Source organism: Mustelus asterias, chromosome 1, assembly GCF_964213995.1.
Source record: "Mustelus asterias chromosome 1, sMusAst1.hap1.1, whole genome shotgun sequence".
Lineage (NCBI taxonomy): Eukaryota > Metazoa > Chordata > Chondrichthyes > Carcharhiniformes > Triakidae > Mustelus > Mustelus asterias.
Window position 1 is genome coordinate 51024328 of NC_135801.1, and position 15145 is coordinate 51039472.

A 15145-nucleotide genomic window follows, 5' to 3' on the forward strand; every position below is an offset into this window, starting at 1 on the left:
AAAAAAAAATTGCCCCTTAGAGTCCTGGGATGTGTAGGTTAGAGGGATTAGCGGGTAAAATATGTGGGGGTAGGGCCTGGGTGGGATTGTGGTCGGTGCAGACTCGATGGGCCGAATGGCCTCCTTCTGCACTGTAGGGTTTCTATGATTTTTTTTTTCTATGTAACTGGACACATAGACGAGGGAAGAGCGGTAGATGTAGTTTATATGGATTTCAGCAAGGCGTTTGATAAGGTGTCCACGCAAGGCTCATTTGAGAAAGTGAAGGGGCATGGGATACAAGGGGACATTGCTTTGTGGATTCAGAACTGGCTTGCCCACAGAAGGCAAAGAGTGGTTGTAGATGGGTCTTTTTTAGCATGGAGGTCGGTCACCAGTGGAGTGCCCCAGGGATCTGTTCTGGGACCCTTGCTCTTTGTGATTTTTATAAATGACCTGGATGAGGAAGTGGAAGGATGGGTTGGCAAGTTTGCTGATGACACAAAGGTTGGTGGTGTTGTGGATAGTGTAGAGGGATGTCAGCAGTTGCAATGAGACATAGATAAGATGCAAGACTGGGCGGAGAAGTGGCAGATGGACTTCAACCCAGATAAGTGTGTGGTGGTTCATTTTGGCAGGTCGAATAGGATGAAAGAATATAATATTAAGGGTAAGACGCTTGGCAGTGTGGAAGATCAGAAGGATCTTGGGGTCTGGGTTCATAGGACACTCAAATCAGCTTCGCAGGTAGAGGCTGTAATTAAGAGGGCGTATGGAATACTGGCCTTCATCAATAGAGGAATTGAGTTTAGAAATTGGGAGATAATGCTGCAGCTGTATAGGACCCTGGTCAGACTCCACCTGGAGTACTGTGCCCAGTTCTGGTCGCCTCATTACAGAAAGGATGTGGAAGCCATGGAAAGGGTGCAGAGGAGATTTTCAAGGATGTTGCCTGGATTAGATGGCATGGTTATGAGGATTGGTTGAGAGAGCTGGTCTTTTCTCCTTGGAGAGGCGAAGGATGAGAGGTGACCTGATAGAGGTGTATAAGATGTTGAGAGGTATTGATAGAGTGGATTCTCAGAGGCTTTTACCCCGGTCTGGAATGGTTGCCACAAGAGGTCACAGGTTTAGGGTGCTGGGGAGTAGGTACAGAGGAGATGTTAGGGGTAAGTTTTTCACTCAGAGGGTGGTGGGTGTGTGGAATCGGCTGCCAGTAGTGGTGGTGGAGGCGGATTTGATAGGGTCTTTTAAAAGACTTTTGGATAAGTTAATGGAAGTTAGTAAGATAGAAGGTTATAGGTAAGCCTAGTAGGTAGGGACATGTTCAGTGCAACTTGTGGGCCGAAGGGCCTGTTTGTGCTATAGCTTTTCTATGTTCTATGTTAACATAGTAAGAAGTTTAACAACACCAGGTTAAAGTCCAACAGGTTTATTTGGTAGCAAAAGCCACACAAGCTTTCGAGGCTCTGAGCCCCTTCTTCAGGTGAGTGGGAATTCTGTTCACAAACAGAACTTATAAGACACAGACTCAATTTACATGAATAATGGTTGGAATGCGAATACTTACAACTAATCCAGTCTTTAAGAAACAAAACAATGGGAGTGGGGAGAGCATCAAGACAGGCTAAAAAGATGTGTATTGTCTCCAGACAAGACAGCCAGTGAAACTCTGCAGGTCCACGCAACTGTGGGAGTTACAAATAGTGTGACATAAATTCTGATTCTAGGATCGCATGATAAAGACTCAGGAGGAAAAAAGCAGAAATATTTATGTGAAATAGTGTGACATAAACCCAATATCCCGGTTGAGGCCGTCCTTGTGTGTGCGGAACCTGGCTATCAGTTTCTGCTCCGCGACTCTGCGCTGTCGTGTGTCGCGAAGGCCGCCTTGGAGAACGCTTACCCGAATATCAGAGGCCGAATGCCCGTGACCGCTGAAGTGCTCCCCAACAGGAAGAGAACAGTCTTGCCTGGTGATTGTCGAGCGGTGTTCATTCATCTGTTGTCGCAGCGTCTGCATAGTTTCCCCAATGTACCATGCCTCGGGACATCCTTTCTTGCAGCGTATCAGGTAGACAACGTTGGCCGAGTTGCAAGAGTATGTACCGTGTACCTGGTGGATGGTGTTCTCACGTGAGATGATGGCATCTGTGTCGATGATCCGGCACGTCTTGCAGAGACACATCTTTTTAGCCTGTCTTGATGCTCTCCCCACTCCCATTGTTTTGTTTCTTAAAGACTGGATTAGTTGTAAGTATTCGCATTCCAACCATTATTCATGTAAATTGAGTCTGTGTCTTATAAGTTCTGTTTGTGAACAGAATTCCCACTCACCTGAAGAAGGGGCTCAGAGCCTCGAAAGCTTGTGTGGCTTTTGCTACCAAATAAACCTGTTGGACTTTAACCTGGTGTTGTTAAACTTCTTACTGTGTTTACCCCAGTCCAACGCCGGCATCTCCACATCTATGTTAACATGACAGTACAGTTACACTCCTCGACACCACATGCTGAGAGGTGTGAGGTTATGCACTTTGGAAGGTGGAATGGAGGCATAGACTATTATCTAAATGGGGAAGTGCTTAGGAAATCAGAAATAAAAAGGGACTTGTGAGTCCTCTTTGAAGATTCTCTTAAGGTTAACATGCAAGTTCAGTCGGCAGTCAGGAAGGCAAATGCAATGTCGAGAGGGCTAGAATACAAGAGCAGGGATATACTTCTGAGGCTGTATAAGACTCTGGCCAGATCCCACTTGGAGTACTGTGAGTAGTTTTATCTAACGAAGGATGTGCTGGCCTTGGAAAGGGTCCAAGAACGATCCCTGGAATGAAGAGCTTGTTGTATGAGGAATGGTTGAGGACTCTGGGTCTGTACTCGTTGGAGTTTAGAAGGATGAGGGGGATCTTTTTGAAACTTACAGGATACTGCCAGGCCTGGACAGAGTGGATGTGGAGAGGATGTTTCCACTAGTAGGAAAAACTAGAACCAGAGGGCACAACCTCAGGCTAAAGGGACGATCCTTTAAAACAGAGATGAGGAGGAATTTCTTCAGCCAGAGAGTGGTGAATCTGTGGAACTCTTTGCCACAGAAGGCTGGGGAGGCTAGGTCATTGAGTGTCTTTAAGACAGAGATAGAAAGGTTCTTAAGGGGATTGGGGTTATGGGGAAAAGGCAGGAGAATGGGGATGAGAAAAATATCAGCCATGATTGAATGGTGGAGCAGACTCGATGGGCCGTGTAGCCTAATTTTGCTCCTATGTCTTATGGTCTTATGCTGCTTGCTAAACTGAAAACTCCCCTGCACAATTTCTGCTGGCCACATGGTTTACATCCTGGCAACTTATTAACATATTCCTCCTTAAAGCAATATCACAATAGCTCCTTTTTTCGCCAAGATAATATTACATGCTTTAAGAGTGAAAATACATATATATTAGATGTATTTCCATGCTGTACCCCTCTATGACTATCTATAGAGTGGTTGTGAAAACTATTTACATGAGAAAAATCTTGTTCAAGATTGAGGATTTAAGAATTCAAAAGTTTAAGAGTCTGTATAACATATTGGTGGTTTAACAATTCTCACTGATCTCCTAATGTTTCGACCATCCTGAGATCTAGGCCGGAACTTTTTGGCTGTTCAAGCTGTGACAGTGTACCCCCTCCACAGGTTTCCAAGCGGGAAATCAGATTGACAGCGGCAGGACCAGAAGATCCTGCCACTGGCCAACAGCGCACCACCTCCTGCCATGAGAAAGACGCCATGGGAAGGACAGAAAATCCTGCCTCTAGACTTTTACTTGGATGTTCTTGATGTTGGTATCTTTAATGTTTGTGGAGTGCTGACTCAAATTGTGGAAAACCATAATAAAATCACTCTCCAAGTCCATCTTTAAATGTGTTCTAGAGACAGTTGGACTGCCAGGGGTTATACAGTTATACAATTCCCTTGGCTGGCTCCTGTTCATTCTTAACACTGCTCCATTCAGTGTCGTAACTTGATAAGTTCCAGGCTTATTGCACAGCTTGGATACTTCTGCAGGTACCCACATTCTCTGGGTAGAATGTATGACTCTCTCATTTGTCCTGTGTGCAGACTAGGAAGTTCCATACCTGCATGTTGATTATACACTGTCTTCATCCTCCCTTTTTATTTGAGAAGATTTTCCTCTACTTCTGAGAAATGGGACAGGCTCTGGCTAGCAAGATTGTTTTAATCTGCCTTCTGAACATGATTTCAGTTGATGACAATACACCCATGTCTAAAGATGTTGCATTTAAATGTAACATGGTGATATGGAGATCTAGTTTTATTTCCCTGCACTTGATGTTTAATAATCTAACAGTGCAAACCATTTGCTTGTCAAACCATTGGATATGAGATAGTGTGGCAAGGCTGTCAGATGATATATGCCCAATTTAGCACACATGTCCTCAAAAGGTCTGCCTGTGTACTGTGGCCTATTGTCCTGCAAAGGTCCGTTGACCTCGGGCGGGATTTTCCGGTCGTGGGCCGAGCGCAACCGGAAAATCCCACCCATTGTTTCTTCCATGGACGCACTTGAGGTATTCTTCAATTGTCTAATGTTTGGAAATTTGGAACGGTAGTCATAGACTAGGAGAAAGTCGTTTGCATGGATAATGAATAAATCTGTTGCAATTATAGACTAAAGTGCCTGGAACTTCATGAGAGTGCAGGGATTCTTTGGATTGATGTGGTTGGTGTCTCTGACGTGCTTCTCACATCTTCTCTGCTTTCTTGATATCGTTGTTGACCCCTGGCCAATTCACAGTTTCACTTGGTCAGGCATCTTGTTCACTCTATGCCCCTTTGTCCCCAGTGTTACTGTGACAATATGACTTGGCAAAGAGCTTCGGGTATAAGCACCTGTTATCTCTTGAAAATCACACCACTTGAAATACCTTGTTCACATCTGTACAGCCTAAAATATTCGAGGGTGTCTGGCACTACTTGTATCATATCAGACCAACTTACTATAATGACTTACCATAATGCCTGCAATCATGAACCACTTGTTATTTCCTCCTGAAGTTGATTGCTCTTGCGTTGACAGAAATTCATCAGATCAACCTTGAGCACATCTTCTATGTAAATGTCTAAGCCATTTATTGATAAATTTTTAAAAATTGGCTAACCTGATTAGTGTAGCTGAAGTAGCCAGTTTGTTACCAGGTTTGTAACGGATTTCAAAATCTCTTTATCAGAGGTCATTGCAATCTGGGTGGTGAATTTGCCTGCGGTATGTGCCAAATTATTTCCAATGGTTTGATTAGTTTTCACAATGGGCAGGATTCTCTGGCCTCCCCATAATGTGTTTTTCACGACTTTCCCATCGGCGGCATGGTAGCACAGTGGTTAGCACTGCTGCTTCACAGCTCCAGGGTCCCGGGTTCGATTCCCGGCTCCGGTCACTGTCTGTGTGGAGTTTGCACATTCTCCTCGTGTCTGCGTGGGTTTCCTCCAGGTGCTCCGGTTTCCTCCCACAGTCCAAAGATGTGCGGGTTAGGTTGATTGGCCAGGTTAAAATTGCCCCTGAGATGCGTAGGTTAGAGGGATTAGCGGGTAAATATGTGGGGGTAGGGCCTGGGTGGGACTGTGGTCGGTGCAGACTCGATGGGCCGAATGGCCTCCTTCTGTACTGTAGGGTTTCTATGGTTTCTATGATGACTCCACCCCATGTTGCCAGGAAACCCACAGTGGGGTTGTGTCCTCGATGTCCAGAAGATCCTGCTGGCGTGAACAGCCAGAAAGTTCCGGCCAATGAATCATTTACCCAATAAGTACATGTGGAACCTTGCAATACTGAATACCAGAGTGTGTATCTCATGTTCTATGTCCAAATAATTGGATTGCACTTCTATAAACGTTTGGAACCAAATGCCATCTTGCATAATGCATGATCTTATCCCTTTTTAGATGCATCAGCCTCTAAGATTGTCTCCTTTCTTGGGTCGTGGCATTATAGAACACGTGTCTCCTGACAATGCCTGATTAAGTGGCTTGAACACATAATGATGGTCCTCCTGCCACACATATGTAACATCCTTCCTTAGCAGCTTTCTGAGTGATATTGCTCTTTCGGCAAAGTTGGGTACGTTTGCTGCAAAGAAATTGAAAAATCCAAGGCATTCAATCCAAGTCTTCTTTATCCTGGGAGCAGGCATGTTTCGTACATCTTCAAGTTTGCCTAAAAAGTTAGTTTGACCTATATTTACCTGGTATTTCTTGCTGTTAAAAATTAGTCCTTTGCAATGAGCTGCTGCCATCAGTGAGTGTAAATTTTGGTTATATCCTTCTTTGGTTTTTTCCATCACTGCAATATAATACATACACATTCAAGAATATTTTCTGTAATTTTGCCCACATGCTGCAGGAACCAATCCTGACTGATGGATATACCAAAGGGTAATCTCTGGAAGCAGCATCTTCTAAATGGAATGTTGAAAGTGGTGATTTCTTGAGATCCCTCTGCCAAATGAACCAACCAATATCCGTGTTTGGCATCCAACTTGGAAAAAACCTTGCTCCTATGAATTTGAGATTCAGTTCCTCAAATGTTGGAATCTTGTGCGGGCACCCCTTTTGAATGAAATTTATAAACCTTGGGTCCGAGCATATCCACATTGTGCCAACTTTGTTCAGATGGAACAAATATTTGTGATGAATCTTTGTGATGGAACTGCACCATTCAGTGTGCTGATGCACGTGACCGGTGATGCCATTACACTTCAGGTTGTCCAACTCACTCTTTAGCTTTTCCTGTATGTGCAAACTGCATATCCTAGGAGGGTTGATCAATGGAATTGTATCTCTTACAGCATTACCTCTGATGTTCCCTTTGCCGTCAATTCTGTCTGGCCACATCTGTTGCAGGTTATGGATTGACTTGCTGTGTGATTGGCATCTTGATGATCTCATGAATGTCCACAATGTTGAGTTCTGTGCACACTGGTTACTCTGATAACGCTGGTCCGCTCATGTCCACCAGGTAGAATATTTGTGATTTCCTTGCAGACTTGCAGTAGCTGCATTTCATGTCAATGTACCTATGCAATGGATGGATGACTCATTGTACGCAGTTAGTTTGTCTGTCATTGGTTGTATCATTAACTTCCAACGATCCAGATAAATATCTTCAGGATTCTGACTGGTGGGATATTCGTGCGGGTTCCCATGTTGACTTTGACTGAGAGCGCTTGTTTGCCACTTTTCTTCAGCCATATGATGTTGATAGTAGCAGGTGGGAAAGTGGAGCTGAAGCCAAAGATCAGCCATGTTCATATTGACTGGCATAGCAGGCATTGCCACATGGTCTATTCCAACTTCTGTTTTTATGTTTTTATTTTATATCCAAGTAATAAAAATAGTTGAAGTCCCAGAAAAATCCCTGGGGAACACCGCCAATCACATTCCACTATCAAACCAATTATCTGTCCTCTGCCTTCTCGTCAATTTCCAACTCAAGCCAAAAGACTACTATTATTACAGTGCCCTCTCATTTTTTCCAGTAATCTGGTGTGGGAACCTATTTGGATAAGATCCATAAAGGCTCCCTTACCTGCCTTATTAGCAGACTCCTGAAAAACATTCAAGTAGGTTAATTAGACGTGAATTAGCTTTAACAAAGCCATGTTGGCTCTCTCTTTTCAACTCCTATTTGTTCTCATGCTCAGTCACGATCCCAGTCGCAGGGATTTTAGTAGCATCCCTGTCCCAGTGGATGGATAACTGACAGGCCTGGTCTCCCTCACATATCCTCCTTAAATAAAGGAGAAATTAGCAAATTTCCAACCTAACAGCACAATTCCTGATTCAAGAAATCTTTGAAGGATTATGACCAACACTTCACTAACTTCCCCCATTTCTTTTCATACCCTGGACTGGAAACAATGTGTCCCCAGAGATTTTAAGCCTCATTATTTATTCTATGTATCATTCTTTTCTTCATTAGGATTTGCTCATATTGATTCCAAGAGGTTCTTCCCTTGTGGTGTTAAATGATTGGTTTTATTATTAAATTCTTCTACAGTATTAAATTTTTGAAGTATCTATTTAAATTGCGGTAAAATTGAATGTTAGCATTTTTTTAAACTATAATCAGAATTTACCTCAAATAATTCAGTTGTTTGATTCATCATCAATAACTTGGATTCTCACTATTTTATTTGGTCATTTATTCAGATCTACTTTCTCATTATTTTTCTTAGCAGCAGTTTGCCAGCAACTCCGAAAGGGTGGGAACTGCAACACCCCTACAAGGCGATGGTTCTTTAACGTGGATACCAGGCAATGTGAACAGTTTCTCTATAGTGGCTGCCAGGGTAACAAAAACAGATTCAGCTCACAAGAAGAATGCATAAAAACCTGCTTACTGAGAAGCCATCAAGGAACAGGACTGATACAAGGGATGGATAAATAAACTCTTGGCCAGCCATCTTTTAGTTTCTTCCACACTGAGAAAAAGGAACAAATGCATTTCAAGATAATTTTTACTTTTTTGATGTATATTTTACATGAGACTAAAAGATTTTAAAACTCAAAAATGGGAAAACAGGTTACTTCAGGTTTTATTGTCTAACCTTAAATTTATTTTAAAATGATGTGTAATATCTGAAATGAGATTTTAGAAACCGTGATATCTAAGAAAAGTGGTCAGAAAAATGCGAAAGCTCATTACTGTCTGTCATTCATCGGATTCTAATTGGTGTACGTAGATTTAAAAAAAGACATTTAAATGTATAATTTCTTTTAAAATCTAATATATTGTTTATGTAAATGCATGCTTAATGTCCTCAAGAATACAGTTTTATACTGTGACCATTGAGCTGATAAATTGTATTTTTAAACATAGCCTGTTACATACTGTATTGCATCTGTTATTATGCTATATGTAAACAAATATGCTAAAGTATATTTTTAATACAGTAGCTACAAAATCACTTGACCACTTGACAGTTCTCTTGAACTGCTATGGCTTGCTTTGTGGGCCTTTATCTAGATGTTCATCAAGCTGTAATCCAGTGGTGAAAGGGGAGTTATTGATGTCAATTTGACGAAGGAACCATTGGTGCCTAGTACTGTATGTTTGTCAAGGCCAACAGTGAACAGGTTATTATTATGTGTGTTTTTTGTTGCTTGGAGATGAGCTCTCATACTGCTGCTGGAAAGACAAGGTTTTAATTTTTTTTTCTGTCCCTGCCCTCATCCATTTCACTTCTCAGCATACCCTCAGCACTTTTTCATTAAAAGAAAAATATCCTGCTAAGATCCATCTATTTTCTCCTTGTATCAATTTAACCATGCAGTACTCTACACCAGATTTGTATTAATGTAGAGTTCTGTCCCCCATACCTTTTGAAATTTGCCATGTATGTTCAGCACTTAAATGCAACATTTTAACTGTGAACTTGAGTACAGAACATGAGAAGAAACAAGTTAATATGTGGTTAGGTGAGGCATTTGCTGGAAATAGTTATACAAAGAATTATTAAATGTTTTGTGTCGAATTGTTTCTATATATCATCAATCTTAATAGCCATGATATTACACTTTTCTAGTAGTCCCTTATCAGTTTCAAGCTTCCATCTAGACCACTGATTTGGGACCAGAATTAATGAGATTTAGTAGTGTATTAAAATATGCTTTAAATAATTGATTGGTTTGGTTGTGAGGAGAATGAGAGAAATGCTACAATAATTCAGTAGCTGTAATTTAACCTACAATTCAGCAACTTTGTGTTCCCAAAGATAGTTTGCTGTTACAATTGATATAGAAACAAAAGTTCAAAATAGTTAAGAGTTTTAACTTAAAAACTTTTAACTTAACTTTTAACTTAAAACCCTCTGTTTTGTGGTTTAACATTGTTTGTTGATTATCACTTAGACTTCTACTTCAGGAATTAGTCAGGTACAGTATTGTATGATTTCAACAATCTGACCTTTGGCAAACTTTTTTATATAATTTTTAAGTATTTTCAATCACAACTCAGCATATTAAATGGAATAATTGTTAAAATTGAAGTATTTTAAACACATTGACCTTTTCCCAGAAATGTTTTGAAGTATTGAAGAAAAATAGAGACTCTCTTAGTAATTGCCAAAATTAACACATCGTATTAAAATATGATAGTGCTTTGAAAATATGTATTTTGGTAATATCACTGCCCTGGTGACAGTAAGTTGTGTAAAGTTACAAATATATAGCTCCAAACCACAAATGGAGAATGAAAGTAATTACAACAAATGCACACCACCTGCTAACCATTTCTGTTGACTGGAACAAATACTGCTCAGTTTTAAACCAATGTGAGTCATGAGTAACAATTGCCACTTCCTTCTGTAGTGTTGTGGTTGTCATGTTCGCCTAACATGCAAAAGATCCCCGCTTCAAAACCGGGCAGAAACATTCATGAGTGACAATTAATTACACTGATGGCTCAATGCACTGCCTGGTGTGAACTAGCTGATCTCAGCCAAGGGGTATATAAAGTTGCTACCATTTGTCTCTAACATATTGACAGAGGTTGGGAAATAGTCACTCCCTATTTAGCCTCCTGTTCTCTATCCATTGACTCCAAGTTAAGAATTTCACAATTAGAAGTTTGCACATTGAATGGAAACCGAATGAATTATTTGTCTGCTAAATGTGCCTATAGCGGGACAATCTAAAAGTGAGAGCCTTTCAGAAATGAAGTTCAGAAATGAAGTTAAGAAACACTAATCGCAAAGGGTGATAAAGTTTGAAACTTCTACAAATTATGGTTGGTGCTACATTAATTGTTCATTTTAAAACTGAAGAATTTTGTTGACCAGAGGTATTAAAGAATAAGGGGTAAAGGCAAGTATATGGAATCAGATCATAGATCAACAATGATTTCATAGAGTGATGACAAAAGGCTTCAGTGGCTAAATAGCTTGCTTCTCTTTCTATGTTCCCATGTTTCCTTCCATAAGGCATCATACAAAATCTCATGACAGAATCTGATGAAACAGTAAAAAGAAAACCAAATCCAACAATTTGGAATAACTGGTCACTAATTTCAAGAACTGCATGCGAAGAGCCACAATGATCTTCCATATGATCATTCCAAAGGCCAGATATTTCAGATATTGACAATTCCAAGATTGGGTTTGCTTGTGATGGTCCTGTGGTTGAAAAGCTTTTTGCCATTCATCACCTTGGGTTCACATATGGGAAATATTTACTGTAGAATTTCCTTGTAGCGATTAGTCTAAATCAGTTTCCAAGTGGTTCACATTTGTTTGTACCAGTAATAAATGAATAATTCCTCATTCTTTCGTGTATTATCAAGCACAGCTGTAAACAACAAAAACACTATAAACAGGTGCACAAGCCTCCTGGTCTGCACAGTAAATCACCATGACAAGTAAGTTATGGTTAATTTGTCACTTCATAGAAAGTGAAAATTTTGCAGGGGACAGGAATAATACAGGGAATCAGTCAGATTATGTACTTTAATTTCCTTCAATCATCTCTTGCAAGTTTAGGGAGGAACAAGAAAAAAATGTTGGTGGACTGGCTTAGTGTTCAGACGTGGAGATGCCGGCGTTGGACTGGGGTAAGCACAGTAAGAAGTCTCACAACACCAGGTTAAAGTCCAACAGGTTTATTTGGTAGCAAATACCATAAGCTTTCGAAGCGCTGCCCCTTCGTCAGGTGGAGTGGAAATCTGATTTCCACTCCACCTGACGAAGGGGCAGCGCTCCGAAAGCTAATGGTATTTGCTACCAAATAAACCTGTTGGACTTTAACCTGGTGTTGTGAGACTTCTTACTTTAGTGTTCAGATCCAGAGTGGAAAAAAAGGGGAGCTGAAGGTGAAAATGTTTTATCCCATTGGACAAATTGCATTGTTTTGTGGTGTACCATTCAATAGTTCACACAGGAGCTAACCTGTGAGGGAGCAGTGGAGCAGAGCAGAGCCTGCCAGACTCTGGGCACTCAGTGGCAACAGATTTCAAAAGCCTGACGTCAATTTTTGAATACTGACATCAATACCAGGGCAAGAGCTAATTGTTAGTAAATTGTTTTCTCCACTTTAAAACTACACTATGGAAAGGTAAGAGTTCTAGATATAGGTATAGAAATCACGGAGGAGGACTGTGATATAAATGAACAAATTAGCATTGGGGTGGAGGAAGCATTTGTGATTCTAGCAGGCTTTGAAGTGGAAAAACTCCAGACCCAATGTATACCAGGCTCCTGTGTGGCAAGGGAGGAGATTGCAAAAGTTCTGACACTAATTTTCAAATCCTCTCTTTAGGGAAATTATTGAAAAAAATTCTGAGGGACAGAATTAGCACTTGAAGAGGCAAAGATTAATCAAAGATAGCATGGTTTTGTTAAAGGGAGATCATGCCTAACAAATTTGAATTTTTTTAATGAGAGCAGTGCAGTTCATGTGGTCTACATGTAAGGCTTTTGTCAAGGTCTCACAAGGAATCCCTATAGTGCAGAAAGAGGCCATTCGGCCCATTGGGTCTGCACCGACTTTCCAACAGAGCAATTTACTCAAACCCTATCCCCATAACCCCACATATTTACCCCCCAATTCCCCTAACCTATATATCTTGAGGCACTAAGGGACAATTTTTAGAGAGGGAAATGCTGTCAAATATACATCTGATATCTGCTAAGAACAGGTATTGAGTCGGAATTGAGCCTGATTGCAAACCATCTCACTGATTGAGCAAATGGTGATCAATCCCAGCTGAATTATTTACTTTTCCAGACTGGACCATCTGCATTGGGGAAGACATAAAAATAATTTGCAGCTTCATCTTCAGCTCATTCTAGCCTCTGACTACCTCTTTCACAGCAGTGGGACACCTAGCCAAGATTATGCCACCTTTGTTGGTTGTGGGGGCCTAGCTGTACCACTCCAATAGCTGCTGCCACTTCTATGATATAATGTATGATCTCCAAGGCTGGCTGGGCTCTTAGCCAAGCACACACAATGAGGCTTGGCTAAGAGCCAAGACAACTATTAGAAGACTAGAACACCTGTTCCTCAGATGAAACATTGTTTGAATGACAGCGCAGGCTTTCTGATCTCTGCTGTCAATTTCACAATGTTTGTTTCAACAAGTTAAATGGTTTCAAGGATTTCTGATTTTTGCAACTAAGTGGGTCTAGGGTTTAGATGACTGACACTTTTATCAACTTGTAGTGCAGGCATTTTGTTCAACATAGGAAAAATTTATCACTGAATTATCTTTACAAGCTTTTTATCCCACTTTACACAATGGGGTTCATTGGTTTTGGAAAAAATACAGTGGGTCAAGATGTTGGAAGACAAAGGAGTGAATGTTGTGTACAGGTGTAAAGAGCACTGGTTAGACCACCTTCAGGAATCGTGCAGGTTTGCAGCAGGTGCAACGCACATTTATCAGAACTATACAGGGTTAACTTATGAGGGAAAGTTTGATAGATTAGGCCTTTCTTTGCAAAAATATACTTTATTCCCAAAACAGCATTACAAAACATTTAAAAGTTGTCATTACAGGAGATGCAATGACATTTAATATATTACAATGATCATGTTGCACTTGGAGGTGATTCAATATAGAAATCATAGAAACCCTACAGTACAGAAAGAGGCCATTCGGCCCATCGAGTCTGCACTGACCACAACCCCACCCAGGCCCTACCCCCATATCCCTACATATTTTACCGACTAATCCCTCTAACCTACACACCTCAGGACACTAAAGGACAATTTTAGCATAGCCAATCAACCTAACCCGCACATCTTTGGACTGTGGGAGGAAACCGGAGCACCCGGAGGAAACCCATGCAGACATATAAATATAAATTTGACGTGTGTAATATCAATGCAAGTCAAACAGTCCCAGATGTTCTATACAGTTTCCAGCCCCTCAGTGCAGGAAAGCTGGAAGGTCTCAGACAGTGATATTTGTCTCTGTGACGGCTGCTCCAAGCTTTAGTGCATCCCTCAGCATGTAGTCCTGGACCTTTGAATGTGGCAGTTTGCAACACGGTCAAGGCCAGTCTTTTTTTGCAAAAATACATTTTATTCATATAAAATCTGAAAGACAGTACAAGATATTTCAAAATGGCCATCATACAAAGTGCAATAATATTCAGGTTCTCTACTTTCATCATGTTGCACATTTGAGGTGTTTCAGTACAATCAAAGAAATGTTACAGACATTTCCAAATGGTGCAAAGATATGTAAGTTGTGTATCTAGAACAAGTTCACTCTGAGGTGCTTTCATACAATTATGATACATATAATTTTCACTGTATGCACCCAATGTGAGTCATACAACCCGAGAGGGTTCTATACAATTCGTCTCCCCTCCGTTCTCTGTGCTGATTTTACAGTAAGAAGTTTAACAACACCAGGTTAAAGTCCAACAGGTTTATTTGGTAGCAAAAGCCACAAGCTTTTGGAGCCTTAAGCTCCTTCTTCAGGTGAGTGGGAATTCTGATCACAAACAGGGCATATAAAGACACAAACTCAATTTACATGAATAATGGTTGGAATGCGAATACTTACAGCTAATCAAGTCTTAAAGGTACAAACAATGTGAGTGGAGAGAGCATTAAGATAGGTTAAAGAGATGTGTATTGTCTCCAGACAGGACAGCCAGTGAAATTTTGCAAGTCCAGGCAAGCTGTGGGGATTACAGATAGTGTGACATGAACCCAATATCCCGGTTGAGGCCGTACTCATGTGTGCGGAACTTGGCTATCAGTTTCTGCTCAGCGACTCTGCACCATCGTGTGTCGTGAAGGCCGCCTTGGAGAACGCTTACCCGAATATCAGAGTCCGAATGCCCGTGACCGCTGAAGTGCTCCCCAACAGGAAGAGAACAGTATTGCCTGGTGATTGTCGAGCGGTGTTCATTCATCCGTTGTCGCAGCGTCTGCATGGTTTCCCCACTGTACCATGCCTCAGGACATCCTTTCCTGCAGCATATCAGGTAGACAACGTTGGCCGAGTTGCAAGAGTATGCACCGTGTACCTGGTGGATGGTGTTCTCACGTGAGATGATGGCATCTGTGTTGATGATCTGGCACGTCTTGCAGAGGTTGCTGTGGCAGGGTTGTGTGGTGTCGTGGTCACTGTTCTCCTGAAGGCTGGGTAGTTTGCTGCGG

The 15145-nt window shown here is 41.3% G+C and overlaps 1 protein-coding gene across 3 annotated transcripts in view; it reads left to right on the plus strand.

Annotated features, from left to right (window-relative positions):
• hhip (hedgehog interacting protein) overlaps positions 1 to 9504 on the plus strand; it is a 175661-nt gene extending 166157 nt beyond the window's left edge. For 2 of the 3 annotated variants that reach the window (XR_013497730.1, XM_078212128.1), the window contains one exon: positions 8212 to 9504. Coding sequence is in view for 2 of the 3 variants with exons in the window: in XM_078212128.1 (XP_078068254.1) it covers positions 8212 to 8420 (209 nt within the window). In the remaining variant the exon portion in view is untranslated. Of the gene's footprint in view, positions 1 to 8208 lie in introns of all 3 variants that reach the window. The other variant, XM_078212117.1, reaches the window with a different exon arrangement.
• The last annotated feature ends 5641 nt before the right edge of the window (positions 9505 to 15145 follow it).